Source organism: Monodon monoceros, unplaced genomic scaffold (assembly GCF_005190385.1).
Source record: "Monodon monoceros isolate NGI ecotype Baffin Bay Population unplaced genomic scaffold, NGI_Narwhal_1 Super_Scaffold_20, whole genome shotgun sequence".
NCBI classification, from domain to species: Eukaryota; Metazoa; Chordata; class Mammalia; order Artiodactyla; family Monodontidae; genus Monodon; species Monodon monoceros.
In genome coordinates this window covers 66691898-66708994 of record NW_021703777.1, presented here as the reverse complement: position 1 = coordinate 66708994, position 17097 = coordinate 66691898, and the positions used below count along the sequence as shown (strand labels likewise).

At 38.9% G+C, this 17097-nt stretch overlaps 1 protein-coding gene across 1 annotated transcript in view; it reads right to left on the bottom strand.

Annotated features, from left to right (window-relative positions):
* CORIN (corin, serine peptidase) overlaps positions 1-17097 on the bottom strand; it is a 249374-nt gene that overhangs the window by 164567 nt on the left and 67710 nt on the right. The window contains exons 4-5 of the mRNA XM_029234750.1: positions 16812-17019; positions 3678-3859 (exon numbers count right to left, since the gene is read on the bottom strand). Of these exons, the coding sequence (XP_029090583.1) occupies positions 3678-3859; positions 16812-17019 (390 nt within the window). The remainder of the gene's footprint in view (positions 1-3677; positions 3860-16811; positions 17020-17097) is intronic.

Genomic DNA, 17097 nt, shown 5'->3' with positions numbered 1-17097 from the left:
AAACTAAAAGCTGGTTCTTTGAGAAGATAAACAAAATAGATAAACCACTAGCCAGACTCATCAAGAAAAAAAGGGAGAAGACTCAAATCAATAGAATTAGAAATGAAAAAGGAGAAGTAACAACTGACACTGCAGAAATAAAAAAAATCATGAGAGATTACTACAAGCAACTCTATGCCAATAAAATGGACAATCTGGAAGAAATGGACAAATTCTTAGAAATGCACAACCTGCCAAGACTGAATCAGGAAGAAATAGAAAATATGAACAGACCAATCACAAGCACTGAAATTGAAACTGTGATTAAAAATCTTCCAACAAACAAAAGCCCAGGACCAGATGGCTTCACAGGTGAATTCTATCAAACGTTTAGAGAAGAGCTAACACCTATCCTTCTCAAACTCTTCCAAAATATAGCAGAGGGAGGAACACTCCCAAATTCCTTCTACGAGGCCACCATCACCTTGATACCAAAACCAGACAAGGATGTCACAAAGAAAGAAAACTACAGGCCAATATCACTGATAAACATAGATGCAAAAATCCTCAACAAAATACTAGCAAACAGAATCCAACAGCACATTAAAAGGATCATACACCATGATCAAGTGGGGTTTATTCCAGGAATGCAAGGATTCTTCAATATACGCAAATCTATCAATGTGATAAACCATATTAACAAATTGAAGGAGAAAAACCATATGATCATCTCAATAGATGCAGAGAAAGCTTTCGACAAAATTCAACACCCATTTATGATAAAAACCCTGCAGAAAGTAGGCATAGAGGGAACTTACCTCAACATAATAAAGGCCATATATGACAAGCCCACAGCAAACATCATCCTCAATGGTGAAAAACTGAAAGCATTTCCACTAAGATCAGGAACAAGACAAGGTTGCCCACTCTCACCACTCTTATTCAACATAGTTTTGGAAGTTTTAGCCACAGCAATCAGAGAAGAAAAGGAAATAAAAGGAATCCAAATCGGAAAAGAAGAAGTAAAGCTGTCACTCTTTGCAGATGACATGATACTATACATAGAGAATCCTAAAGATGCTACCAGAAAACTACCAGAGCTAATCAATGAATTTGGTAAAGTAGCAGGATACAAAATTAATGCACAGAAATCTCTGGCATTCCTATATACTAATGATGAAAAATCTGAAAGTGAAATCAAGAAAACACTCCCATTTACCATTGCAACAAAAAGAATAAAATATCTAGGAATAAACCTACCTAAGGAGACGAAAGACCTGTACGCAGAAAATTATAAGACACTGATGAAAGAAATTAAAGATGATACAAATAGATGGAGAGATATACCATGTTCTTGGATGGGAAGAATCAACATTGTGAAAATGACTCTACTACCCAAAGCAATCTACAGATTCAATGCAATCCCTATCAAACTACCACTGGCATTTTTCACAGAACTAGAACAAAAAATTTCGCAATTTGTATGGAAACACAAAAGACCCCGAATAGCCAAAGCAATCTTGAGAACGAAAAAAGGAGCTGGAGGAATCAGGCTCCGTGACTTCAGACTATACTACAAAGCTACAGTAATCAAGACAGTATGGTACTGGCACAAAAACAGAAAGATAGATCAATGGAACAGGATAGAAAGCCCAGAGATAAACCCACGCACATATGGACACCTTATCTTTGATAAAGGTGGCAGGAATGTACAGTGGAGAAAGGACAGCCTCTTCAATAAATGGTGCTGGGAAAACTGGACAGGTACATGTAAAAGTATGAGATTAGATCACTCCCTAACACCATACACAAAAATAAGCTCAAAATGGATTAAAGACCTAAATGTAAGGCCAGAAACTATCAAACTCTTAGAGGAAAACATAGGCAGAACACTCTATGACATAAATCACAGCAAGATCCTTTCTGACCCACTTCCTAGAGTAATGGAAATAAAAACAAAAATAAACAAATGGGACCTAATGAAACTTCAAACCTTTTGCACAGCAAAGGAAACCATAATCAAGACCAAAAAACAACCCTCAGAATGGGAGAAAATATTTGCAAATGAAGCAACTGACAAAGGATTAATCTCCAAAATTTACAAGCAGCTCATGTAGCTCAATAACAAAAAAACAAACAACCCAATCCAAAAATGGGCAGAAGACCTAAATAGACATTTCTCCAAAGAAGATATACAGAATGCCAACAAACACATGAAAGAATGCTCAACATCATTAATCATTAGAGAAATGCAAATCAAAACTACAATGCGATATCATCTCACACCAGTCAGAATGGCCATCATCAAAAAATCTAGAAACAATAAATGCTGGAGAGGGTGTGGAGAAAAGGGAACACTCTTGCACTGCTGGTGGGAATGTGAATTGGTTCAGCCACTATGGAGAACAGTACGGAGGTTCCTTAAAAAACTACAAATAGAATTACCATATGACCCAGCAATCCCACTACTGGGCATATACCCTGAGAAAACCAAAATTCAAAAAGAGTCATGTACCAAAATGTTCATTGCAGCTCTATTTACAATAGCCCGGAGATGGAAACAACCTAAGCGCCCATCATCGGATGAATGGATAAAGAAGATGTGGCACATATATACAATGGAATATTACTCAGCCTTAAAAAGAAATGAAATTGAGCTATTTGTAATGAGATGGATAGACCTAGAGTCTGTCATACAGAGTGAAGTAAGTCAGAAAGAAAAAGACAAATACCGTATGCTAACACATATATTTGGAATTTAAGGGGAAAAAAAATGTCATGAAGAACCTAGGGGTAAGACAGGAATAAAGACGCAGACCTACTGGAGAACGGACTTGAGGATATGGGGAGGGGGAAGGGTGAGCTTTGACAGGGCGAGAGAGAGTCATGGACATATACACACTAACAAACATAGTAAGGTAGATAGCTAGGGGGAAGCAGCCGCAAGGCACAGGGATATTAGCTCGGTGCTTTGTGACAGCCTGGAGAGGTGGGATAGGGAGAGTGGGAGGGAGGGAGACGCAAGAGGGAAGACATATGGGAACATATGTATATGTATAACTGATTCACTTTGTTATAAAGCAGAAACTAACACACCATTGTAAAGCAATTATACCCCAATAAAGATGTTTAAAAAAAATAAAAAATAAATAAAAAAATAAAAAACTTTTTTGCTGAACAAATACATAACCATGTTCCATCAAAGACATGTATAAGAACAGTCACAGCATCACCATTCACAGTAGCTGGAAACAACTCAAATGTCTATCAACAGTAGAACAGAAAAATATACTGTGATGGAAAATATATTAGAATACCATAAAAATGAGAATGAATGAACCACAAGAAGATGAAAATACAGTGAACCTCTCAAATATAATGTTGAGCAAATGAAGTTCAACACAAAAGGCATGCATACTGTACGATTCCGTCGATATCAAGTTCAGAAGTTGGCAGAATTACCTAAGCTGATAGAAGTCTGCATAGAGGTCTCTTTTGGGAGGATCAGGTCACTGGGAGGGGGCTTGTGTTTCTGGGATGCTGTTAATATTCTATTTCTTGATCTGGGTCCTGGTTACATGGGTCTGGTCACTTTGTTAAAATTTGTTGTACTGTACACATTATTTGTATACTTCCTTTCATGGACGGTATACTTCAATAAAAAACTTTCAAAAATGCAACAAAATGCAGACACCTACATTGCTTTTCTTTCTCCTGCTGTGGTGAGAAGCAAATCCTGCTGACATTGTTGTTTTCATTTTGGTTTCTAAACAGGGAGCATTTGAGGAATTCGGGCCAGGAGGCATTCACCATCCCCAGGACTGATTCACAGCCCTCTTTTGCAGACTCACAGAAGGACCTACAGGGCAGGAGTCCATGACTAGAAGAAAAGAGAAAGGTGAAAATTAATGTTTTTACAGACTATTTCTCAAAATAATAATTAAGCTAAAGAAAAGGTGGCCACCAGTGCTGCAATATTATCTTAATTTATATTTACTACCGTCAACAACTTGAACTTCTACCTTCAACACTAGAACAAGGATTTCAGCTACCCTACTGTCATAATTCTAGAGGGAATAAGCTAGTTCCATAACACATCATCTAACTGTCTCTTGTGGAAGCATTTATCCCAAATGACTTTTTTTTTTGAGATTTCTTATGCTAAAGTAAACCTGTCAACCAAGACAGAGCCCTACTTACTATCAAAAGGAGTAAATTAACATGGAAATGAATGCCCCCAAAATGGAAAGGCAGAAGTAGGTCACAAAATAGGTTAATCTCATTTCTTTATCATCCCTTTGAGAAATTCAAAGTACCTCTGAGAGGCAGCCAGAGAGAAAGCTGTTCCTTAGCCTCCACTGCCTCTCTGGAAAAGAAAATATTATACAAACAAATGGCAACTCTGAAAACTTGTACAGTTATTTATCTTTTCATTTCTATGTTATCTTCTGCAAAACAGAAAAACACAAACAGCTGCCCATTAACAGTAAAGTAATGATACCCTGGAGTTTGTCTTTATTCATCTGACATTCAATCAAACACTCCTGGATCTGCGGCTCTGTGTCTGGGGACAGGGATGCTGCAATGTCAAGGCCACAGACTTGTTCTCTTTCAGACCCAGATGGCTTTTTCTACTTTGCAGCTATAGACTGCATCTCTCACCCTGGCTGGTCATCTAGCAAAGGCATCTCAAATGATTTTAAGAAAACTGGGAAAGAAAATATACATGTCAGTCAAAGCAAAGCACACACTTCACAAATGTAGGGTCAATAAGCTATTGCAGAATCATACAGTATCAGATCTGTAAGAAACCTTAAACAACACCTCATTCAAATCCTCCATTTAAGATAAGTTCAGGGAGATTCTGAGACACACATAGCTTCCTAATGGAAGAAGAGGGAAGAGAATCCAGATGTTTTAACTTTCAATCCACGCTTTATCTACTGTTGCATATCATCTATTCTCATATAAGGATCTAATAATTAGGCTTTAAGAACTTTAAAGCGTAATTATAATTCCCCATTCAAATTTCTATAGATCACAGAAACATAATGGGATGCGCCAGTCACTGAGTTAAAATAGAAGTGATTGAGTCTGTGAAAGAATCTTGAGAGTGAGATCTTGTTATATGAAAATGTGAGAAAGGGGTACTCAACAGTTACATTCAGATAGAAACACTTTTGACCTTCTCAGAAACTCGCCTTAAAACTGGGTATCTTTTAGAATCCTGATATTCACATGACCACATTAATATGTAGCTAAATTTGTTAGTGAAGATGTAGAAAGATGTTTTGCATTTGAAAGAATTCCCTTTAGAACATAAAATATGAATTAGTCCAGGCAAGTGTTTCAGTGTAAAGAGGACACCTGACTGCCATTCAGGAAATATATTAGATATTCATAGGATGCAAAGTATCGCTTAAATAACATTGTTTTAAAAGATTTCCTTTCCTAGATCTTATTCCAAAGACATTAGAGACTATATTTTCTCAAATGAAACTGGGGAACATGGTTGAGGAATGTGGAGAACACAGAATTCCTATGCAAATACTTATACTTCGCTAGGCTCTAAGTGCTACTACACATGCATTAACTCATTTCTTTCTCACTACAGCACTATAGTACTGTACTGTACCATAGATACCATTACTATCATCCCTAATACACGCAAAAGGCAACTGAAGCACAGGAAATATAAGAGACTTGTCCAAGATCACTGAGGTAGTGAGTATCACAGCCAGCAGACTGATTCAAGGACTATTAACTACTCTTTTACATGTGAGTCCTTACTTTAGGAATGTATGCTCCAAAAGCATAGCTCAAGGTTAGTTCAAAACTTGATATGTACTTTCCCGTGGGCCAACCACAGACACAGTGGTTGGGTTCTCCCTTCACTCTACAAACTCCTAGTTAACCTTCAATGAGTCAGTATTTGCCTAAGGGGCTAAGGAACACTAGGAAAGGGTGAAGGCATTTCTCTTTCTTTTCCAGGTGTGAGACAGCCCACAACAAAGCTACAAAATAAGCTAGGCTTGGCTTCAGAATTCTTCCTTGCCACCTAGTCCCTGACCTGTGTACTGACACCATCCTGTCCAACGCCACTCCAGCACCCCACCTGGTCAGCCACCTCCACAAGAGCATTACTTGCTCCTCAACCTTTTCTTCCCTCCCTACAATCAAAATTACGTTCCCCAAGTGAGCTGATCACAATGAGACTTTCAAAGAAAAGAGAGGAAGATAACACAGAGTAGTACAAAATAACAGATGGACACTTAACCCTCCCAGAGGTTTTTGGCATCATTAGAAGATAGCTTGCTGGATCTGTAAATCAAAATTCATTCCTTAACACAATGCTTCTCAGAGGAGTGGTGATAATCCCACCAGCTTTGCTAAATTTCAAAAGGTAACATTTTTTTTCTCGAGACTTGTTCTGGGAATATAGAGAGACATTAAAATACCATTAGGCTTTCCATTCTAAAAATAGGGCCTAAGAAAAATGTCTAGAGTGTTTCCAAATAGCTCTCTTAAAGAGGTGTAACCAACCAAGACCCAGAGGCTTTAAACTGCTGGACGAGGACATGTGAAATAGTGATAGAGTATTAATAACCAGCAGCCCTTTCAAGCACTGAGCAGAATGAAGAGCCATTTGTTCTTGCTTTGCATGAAATTCAAGTGCCTACGAGGGATTGAAGCATTTTGCTTTTCATCACATGGAACGGTGCCGTGAGACAGACCACACTATTTTGAAATATAAGTGCTGATATCCAAGCAACAAGCAGATTGATATCTTGAAAACAGTGCTCAGCACAGTGGAGGGGCCAGACTGGGCTACCAGGCTACTACTTTAGGAAAGATGGTTACTTTAAGTGATGTGTGAAGTGCATTTGGGGTTGTGCAAAAGTCCCTACAACATTTCAACTCAAGCTTAAGCCGAAAATTCTTTCCTCACCTCTGTAATTATGTGTTGAAACAAATACATAGGAACAAATATAAAGAATTCTATTATACAGTAATAGTGAGGTTTCTAGGGGATTTTCACTAGGAAGGCTACTCAAATTATTTATCTACAAAAAAATTGTAAATTTTACCTATATAATTTTTTTTTGTAGACAAAGATGTTTATTTAAAAAATTTTTTTTCACATCTTTATTGGAGTATAATTGCTTTACAATGGTGTGTTAGTTTCTGCTGTATAACAAAATGAATCAGTTATAGGTATACATACATCCCCATATCTCCTCTCTCTTGCATCTCCCTTCCACCCTCCCTATCCCACCCCTCTAGGTGGTCACAGAGCACCAAGCTGATCTCTGCGTGCTATGTGGCTGCTTCCCACTAGCTATCTATTTTACATTTTTACGTATACAATTTTAAGCAAATTTATCTACTAAAATTTCTATATTTACAAAAAATTAGATTTTTTTCTTTATTGTACCCTTGACCAACATCTCCCCATTCCCCTCCCCCACAAATTTATAGATTTTTATCAGCAAAACGGTTCTGATAAAGACATAAAGTTAAAATTATTGAATAAGCTACAGCCACACGGTAGTCTTATATAATAGCTAACGGATTTTTATGTTTTATATATCACTTTTTTCTAACTTTTTATTTTTTATTGAAGTACAGTTGATGTATAATTTTATGTAAGTTACAGGTGTACAATATAGTGATTCACAATTTTAAAGGTTATACTCCATTTATAGTTATTATAAAATATTTGCTATATTTCCCATGTTGTACAATATATCCCTGTAGCTAATTTTATCTAACTTTTTACTTTAGACTACTTTTAGAGACTTACAGAAAAGTTATAAAAACAATACAGAAAGTTTCCATATAGCCTTTATCCAGGCTCCCCCAAAGCAAACATCTTATATAACTACAGTGTAATTATCAGAACCAGGAAATTAACACTGGTACTAAAGTAAGGACCCTATTCAAACATCACCAAGATCTCCATTTAGGATCCCACACTGCATTTAGTTGTCACTTTTTATTTCTGACAAACTAACCTTTAAGTATATCAGAGAAGCTCAGGATTTAAAACTCTTCTTCCATGGGGCGGGGTGGGGGGAAGAATTTTTGTGACAGGCAGGCTTTAAGATGGCCCCCAATGACCCCACCTCCTGCTATTCATGCCCTGTGTAACCTCCTCCCCTTGAGTATGAGTTGGCCTAGTGACTTGCTTACAACCAACAGAAGGTAATGGGATGTCACTTCCATCATTAGGGTACATAAGACTGTGACTCCTCCCTCACTAGCAGATGCTGTCCCTTACCAGTTCTCACGAAGCAGGTTGCCATGTTGGATAGGTCTACATGGCAAGGACTTGAGCCTGGCCTCTGGCCAACAGCCAGCTAGGAACTGAGGCCCTCCACCCTTAAGGAACTGAAATTCTTCCAACAATCACATGAGCCTGGAAGCGGATCCTTTCCTAGGCAAGCCTTCAGATAAGACCCGAGACCTGGCCAACACCATGAATGCACCCATATGACAGACAGATCCTGAAGCAGAGGACCCAGATAAGACACTGCCAGGTTCCAGATCCACAGAAACGGAGATAATAGTTGGGTGCTGTTTTAAGCTGCCACATCTGTAGAAATTTGTTACGTAGCAATAGGTAACTAATACACTATTCTTTGATATATCACTTGGTAAGAGGCATGTTACTGAGTTAGATGTATTATTTATTGATGAGACTTACATAATCTTTTGTTTTAAAGAAAGTCGTAAATTTGTCTTTGTCAGGCCAAGCTGTTCACTGAACAGTGCTCACAAAGTCATAGTCAATGGGAACACCCAGAGCTGCAGACCTCAGTCGTGAAGAGAATGTTAACAATGGAAGGGTCTTGCAAGATAATGTACTACTGCTTCCTCCTTTTACATGCAAGGAAACTGAAACTTAAAAAGATCTCATAGCCAGATGCTATGACGCCAGCCCAGTGCTCCAGAATTGTCTCACCTAGCTGACCTCTTCTCACAAACAGGAGTCACAGATAACACAGGAGCATAAATCCACAAATCATACAGGAGCACAAATCCACAAATCATACAGGAGCACGAATTCATCACCACTGCTGGAAAACACAAAAAAACAACAGATGACTTGTTTTCTCTGTGATGGGCCAACAGCATCAGCTTCCTATGTCTGCACTCTCTGGTGGTCTCAAGAGACCTCACAAGAGGTATGGCTTAGTTGGGGTACGAGAGGAGTAGGGAAGAGATTACCTTGGTTCCCAGCTTCATTAGACATGGGGATAGAAAGCTGTGCTAGTGAACACTTACATGTGTCATTGTCTCACACCAGAAGAGAAATCATGGGAGAAGTCCAGTTATTTTTTGGTCACACTGGTCTGAAACTCTTTAAAACTAGAGTTTTTCATCATCTTCATTTGTAATAGCCATGGTTCCCTCAGGAAAGAAATGACTCACTGAAGTAGGATTACTGCAGAGTATTTAATGAAAAGGTCACTTATGAAGGTACTGGCAAGGTTTAGAAAAACCAACCAGGGGTAGTGCAGCATGCGGGGACAGGTTGCCGTTAGCATCCCAGATTCAAGGGACAAGAGAAGGAGCAGTTCTTGGGACTCAGAAAGAGCTGTATGCAGAAGGCTGCCTGATAGGAGCCAGGGCCTCCCACAGTGGGATTCAGGCAACTCCAAACTGTGTAACCTGGTAAAAGAAGAAACTAGGGGATCATGAGCCAACTTGCCTCTCTTCCCACACTCTGATGTCCTGTTGGTGGCTCCCATTGGCTGACCCCAAAGGAAGCTAGAAAGTAGCCACTGTTGAAACCAACCTGTGGGGAAGAGTGGGCTGGAGGAGGGTGGGAAGTGGATAAGGAGAAGTAAGGAAGAAAGAGCCAGCACATGACTGCATGACTCACACCAACAAGAGCTCAACAAATACTTGTCAGGGGACAAAATGCAGTGCTGTGGGAGAAGACTGTTCAACTATTATTAGCTTGACATCTGGTATGAGTGTTTACACCACAGAAATCAGCAAATGCTACAAATCATAGTTTTGTTTTGTTTTTCAGGGAGCCAGTTTACCAGCATACCACTGGATGAAAGTATAAATCATGTCATCTCCTCTAGAAGGAAAGCTGTTTTTACCTCCACTGGAAGGAAAATTACGGTCATGCACTTCTTGGACCAGATGAAGACATTATGTCAATATTAACCCCCTATCTCCCACTACCACCAGCCCTCCTTCTTGGTAGTAATACCATCTACCCAAGTCTGCAAGCCTAAAAACCTTTGTTTCACCCTCACCCTCACCATTCATATGCAATTAATTACTAAGTACTGTTAATTTTACTTCCCCAAAGTCCCTCAAATCCATTTCTTCTCTCCCCATTTTATGTTCTCATAAAATTAAACTAGTTGTAGTTCCCCTAATATACGACAGATTTAGGCTGTCTGCTTTCTCCACCTTGCCCACATGGCAAATTTCTATATATCCTCCAAAATCAAATTCAGCTGTTACTTCTTCGCTGGGAACAGCCTTCTTAATGTTGCCAAATGGAAAGAGTCCCTCCTTCTCTGCGTTTCCCCCCATACCTTTTAAACTGATCACATTGGACAGCAGTGTAATTGTTTTCATGTCTTGTCCCCTATTATGCTGAGTCCCTTGAAGGCAGAACTGTGTTTTAGTCACCAAAGCATCCCTAGCATCAGACAATGCACCTGGTACATCGTAGGTGCCAATAAATGTTTGCTAAAGGAATACAGTGATAACTTTCCTAACGCCTTTGCCGCATAAAGTGATGTCAGAAGCTGAAAGGGAGCTCCCAAGCTGTACACATGCCTAGCAAGACCCTCCACGCCACCATATGTCTACCCCCCAACACTCACATCCTTGCCAACAGTATCTGCCTGCAGGACTGATTCCATCATGCCCCCTTTCTCACTTCCTGCAGATATCACAAGACACTCGGTATGTCCGGGTCTCTCTCACTTCCTGGATTCCCATATGTTCGTGGATCAAATGTAATCTCAGTGAGGTTTTCCTGAACAACATTTTGCTTAAAGCTGCATCCCTTGCCACCATACCCATACTCTCCCAAAGCTCTTCAATTCTTTTTGGAATTTTTCCATTGCACTTATCACTATCTGATATACTATTATTATTATTAAAAAATTTTTAATCTGTTTCCTTATTGCCTATCTCCCTCCAATATAATACATGGTTCATGAAGTATTCTTGTCTATTTTGTTTGCTGTCCTATCCTTAGTGTATACAGTAGGCACGCCATAAATATTTGTTTGAGAAATAAAAGAATCCCATGCAGAGGATAATTCGGTGGCCTGCTTGGAACAAAGCTGTCAGAAGCAAAGTTGGGAGCAGAACTGTCACTACCTAACTCCCAACTTAATGGTTTGTACAAGAGCTCTCTCCATCCCTGTTCACACGATCTCCTCCCTATCAGGTCAGCGAATTCTACACTGTTGAATCTTGAAATAATTCCCATATAAAGGCAAAATCTAGGCAAAATCGCTATGGATGAAAACCCTACAGATTAAGTGTCTTGCTTATATGCCAACAGTAAGATGTCAGCCTTAAAATAGAGAAACTTGAGGAAATAACAACAAATAAACACAGCTTGAATTAAGATGAGTGTGAATAATGTAAAACCACACAACCGCCCCTGAAAGAGAATATAAAATTCCATACCCTTCTATCCAGCATGATCCTGATTCTCATTAATACTTGGCATACTTACCAGGGCTCATGGAATAGAGGATTAAAAATCACAGGAAATTTTTCAATTGTTCAATTATTTTTGCAGCTGTTTTGATTTTTTGCACATCATGAAATGATGCCTTAAATATGGATCTTTGAATGCACTGAATTACTAGCATTAAATATAAATTCTAGTCACATCCACCTAATACCCATGAATTATTGAGGAGAAAAGTAAACAAACTCCACTGAGCATGATGAAATATGTGTGCTTGAGACACTGTCAGTGATCTGACAGGCGTTTTCAGGAAATTTGAGCTCCTGTGGCCTGACTCTCCAGCTTTACGTCTTTGTAAAATAAAAGGAATGTGAGTTATCTGACTGTGTATTACCCACACTTGGAGCCATTCTGGCACATAAATGAAATCTTACTTATCATTTTATGTCTGTATAATGCCAAAAAGCAGACTAGATCACCCATGTTAAAAAAAAATTAAAAAAATTAAAAATTAAAAAAAATTAAAAATCACCCATGTTGCCTGAGACTGAAAAGGGAACTGTGATACAACTGACCACTTAAACAGCCAGGTAGTCAGCACAGGTGTAGCCCAAAAGACTGCTGATTACAGGTTAGCAGATAAAATCAGGGAAGTAAGTGGCAGATGACTTTCCGAATATATAGTTGGTATAAACAACAAAGCCCCTTTTTGCTTCGAATACTGATCTATATAAATTCTTAAAAAATATAGACATGAAAAAATATTAATTCTGTAATGTTTCCATTATTCTCAAATGTGACACAATTAGAGTTCTTGGGACACAGACAAAATCTTTAACACATAAATTAGCAGGATGTAATAATTCTTCATTTAGAAAAAAATAATAAAATAACCTTATGCTGACTTTATATAACTGACAAATTCTTCAAAAAATTGTTTTAAATCAAGTCATATTTTTCAGTTGGCTTTGAAGATTCTTTCAGGGTTGCATTTCCATAGGAGAGTGGCACATGCTATCTTATAAAATAATGTCTTTAAAAATACAGTAAGCTTTCTGAAAACTACAGGCCAATATCAATGATGAACACAGATGCAAAAATCCTCAACAAAAGACTAGCAAACAGAATCCAACAGCACATTGAAAGGATCATACACCATGATCAAGTGGGGTTTATCCCAGAAATGCAAGGATTCTTCAGTATACACAGATCAATGTGATACAACGTATTAACAAATTAAAGGAGAAAAACTATATGATCACCTCAATAGACGCAGAAAAAGTTTCTGACAAAATTCACCACCCATTCATGATAAAACCCCTCCAGAAAGTAGGCATAGAGGGAACCTACCTCAACATAATAAAGGCCATATATGACAAACCCACAGCCAACGTCATTCTCAATGGTGGAAAACTGAAACCATTTCCACTAAGATCAGGAACAAGACAAGGTTGCCCACTCTCACCACTATTATTCAACATAGTTTTGGAAGTTCTAGCCACAGCAATCAGAGAAGAGAAAGAAATAAAAGGAATCCAAATCGGAAAAGAAGTAGTAAAGCTGTCACTGTTTGCAGATGACATGATACTATACATAGAGAATCCTAAAGATGCTACCAGAAAACTACAAGAGCTAATCAATGAATTAGGTAAAGTAGCAGGATACAAAATTAATGCACAGAAATCTCTGGCATTCCTATACACTAATGAAGAAAAATCTGAAAGAGAAATTAAGGAAACACTCCCATTTAGCATTGCAACAAAAAGAATAAAATACCTAGGAATAAACCTACCTAGGGAGACAAAAGACCTCTATGCAGAAAACTATAAGACACTGATGAAAGAAATTAATGATGATACCAACAGATGGAGAGATATACCATGTTCTTGGATGGGAAGAATCAACATTGTGAAAATGACTCTACTACCCAAATCAATCTACAGATTCAATGCAATCCCTATCAAACTACCAATGGCATTTTTCACAGAACTAGAACAAAAAAATTGCACAATTTGTATGGAAACACAAAAGACCCCAAATAGCCAAAGCAATCCTTTTTTTTTTTAACATCTTTATTGGAGTATAATTGCTTTGCAATGGTGTGTTAGTTTCTGCTTTATAACAAAGTGAATCAGTTATACATATACATATGCTCCCATATCTCTTCCCTCTTGCATCTCCCTCCCTCCGACCCTCCCTATCCCACCCCTCTAGGTGGTCACAAAGCACCGAGCTGATCTCCCTGTGCTATGCGGCTGCTTCCCACTAGCTATCTATTCTACGTTTGGTAGTGTATATATGTCCATGCCACTGTCTCACTTTGTCACAACTCACCCTTCCCCCTCCCCATATCCTCAAGTCCATTCTCTAGTAGGTCTGTGTCTTTATTCCCGTCTTGCCCCAGGTTCTTCATGACCTTTTTTTTTTTTTTTTGCTTAGATTCCATATATATGTGTTAGCGTACAGTATTTTTTTTACTTTTTCTGACTTACTTCACTCTGTATGGCAGACTCTAGGTCCATCCACCTCACTACAAATAATTCAATTTCATTTCTTTTATGGCTGAGTAATATTCCATTGTATATATGTGCCACATCTTCTTTATCCATTCATCTGCTGATGGACACTTAGGTTGCTTCCATGTCCTGGCTATTGTAAATAGAGCTGCAATGAACATTGTGGTACATGACTCTTTTTGAATTATGGTTTTCTCAGGGTATATGCTCAGTAGTGGGATTGCTGGGTCATATGGTAGTTCTATTTGTAGTTTTTTAAGGAACCTCCGTACTGTTCTCCATAGTGGCTGTATCAATTTACATTCCCACCAACAGTGCAAGAGTGTTCCCTTTTCTCCACACCCTCTCCAGCATTTATTGTTTGTAGAGTTTTTGATGATGGCCATTCTGACCAGTGTGAGATGATAGTGAAGTAAGTCAGAAAGAGAAAAACAAATACCGTATGCTAACACATATATATGGAATCTAAAAAAAAAAAAAAAAAAAATGGTCATGAAGAACCTAGGGGCAAGACGGGAATAAAGATGCAGACCTACTAGAGAATGGACATGAGGATACGGGGAGGGCGAAGGGTAAGCTGGAACAAAGTGAGAGAGTGCCATGGACATATATACACTACCAAACGTAAAATAGCTAGCTAGTGGGAAGCAGCCGCATAGCACAGGGAGATAAGCTCGGTGCTCTGTGACCACCTAGAGGGGTGGGATAGCGAGGGTGGGAGGGAGGGAGAGGCAGGAGGGAAGACATATGGGAGCATATGTATATGTATAACTGATTCACTTTGTTATAAAGCAGAAACGAACACACCATTGTAAAGCAATTATACTCCAATAAAGATGTTAAAAATAATAATAAAAACCTTTGTCTATTCAAAACTTTCTTTGTACATTAAATTAGTACAAATAACATGGAACCTATCTGCACTTAAAAATGCAATTCATTTTCTCATTACTACTCTGAAAACTTTCTAACATTTTAATTCAGAAAATAATTGATGTTATATATGATTATGTACTTAACAGTGCTTTGAAATTTTAAAAAACTGTATACTTACTAATTCAGATATTCCATAACATACTTTAATTGATTTACTCTCACTGAAAATTATTACTTCAATATAATATAATATTGAAATTACATTATTTCAATATAATATAATATTGACATTGTATTATTTCAAAAAGGTGGGAATGCGTTCAAAGGTACAAACTTCTAGTTATAAAATAAATAGTCATGGAGATGTAATGTACAGCATGGTGACTATCGTTAATAATACCATATTATCGGGCTTCCCTGGTGGCGCAGTGGTTGGGAGTCCGCCTGCCGATGCAGGGGACACAGGTTGGTGCCCCGGTCTGGGAAGATCCCACATGCCGCGGAGCGGCTGGGCCCGTGAGCCATGGCCACTGAGCCTGTGCGTCCGGAGCCTGTGCTCCGCAACGGGAGAGGCCACAGTAGTCAGAGGCCCACGTACGGCAATAAAAAAAAAAAAAAATACCATATTGTATATTTGAAAGTTAAGAGAGCAGATCTCAAAAGTTCTCATCACAAGAAAAAAAACTTGTAACTGTGTGGTGATGGATGTTAACTAGACCTATTGTAGTGATCACTTCACAATATACACATACATTGTATCTTTAGGTTGTACACCTGAGACTAATATAATGTTACATGTCAATTATACCTCAATTTAAAAAAAAAAAAGAAATGAGCTTACCAGACACATACACAAGTACACCGAATCACATGTTCTTCCCCACCCTCCCAAAAAAGAAAATTCTTTCTAATCCTATTCGATATTGTGCTGGACAGTCTCTGTTTGTCGCTCTGCATCTACCCTTCACCCTCCTCACCCTGCTCTGGGCTCCAGTGTGGACCGTAAGAATCACCCAGCATCTCACCCATACCTGATTTAGATGAGATTTGGGACTTCTGAACTGATGATACTGGGATGAGATTTTGGATCTCATCTATTGCACTCATATCAATTGCTCACCCTTGCCCAATTGTTGTGGGTGAGTTCAGTCAGTAGGAGGCCCTGGCAGAGGAGAGGGCAAGAGGAGAGTGAGGTCAGGGCATCTATTCCTTCTTCTCTCTCCCTGCAGGACTGAAGGGCTGGCAGTGGCTGTGCCCCTCTGTCTCGAGTCACAGAACTTGGCTTGTCGGGAGACCCCCTGCCCACAACTACAGCTTTTTCCAGGTCTGCCTGCTCTTTGCCTCTTTCAAGTCTTGAGTAGTGGAACTGCATCGCATTATCATGAGACCCTGGTGCCTCTCATCCTTACTTGTTCTCTTAACCCTGCCCACACCGCCATAAATCGTCTCTTCAAAAACATCTTTTCCATCGCCCTTGGAGTGTGCTGTCTTCTACCAGACCCTCAGCGAAACAGCTACTGACTACCCCAGCTGATAGCCTCCATCTAATAGCCTGAATGATTTCTTCCCATAAATAAAATTATCCCAGATTTCCCAAAAATGTCTACTTCAGAAGGATTACAACTGGTGTGGGATTTTTTTTTTCCTTTAACAACAACCAAAACAAAAGGGGGTAGCTCGGGATGATTTTGTTCTTCTCAGACACTTCTGCTACCACTGACTCTTATCACTGAATGCTTTTCATTCCAAAATACCTGTCATCACCATCACCGATGCACTCGGGGAAGGCAAGGCTGCAGCCAAAAAGCATGATATGTTGATAGCAACCAAGGCGATGGAGGTACATGAAGAACTTGAGGAACTTCTCCATTTCCATGTTTTTGACAATAGAGAGGAGAGGTGTCAGCGTGGTGTGGTAGGGCAGCATCTGACACTGGCTGTGAGTGATGTTCATGCAGGCACCTGAGAAGGCAAGACAATTATGTTTAGGAAAAGACACATCAGAATTATATGTTTATAAACTCATTTGATATGACAGAC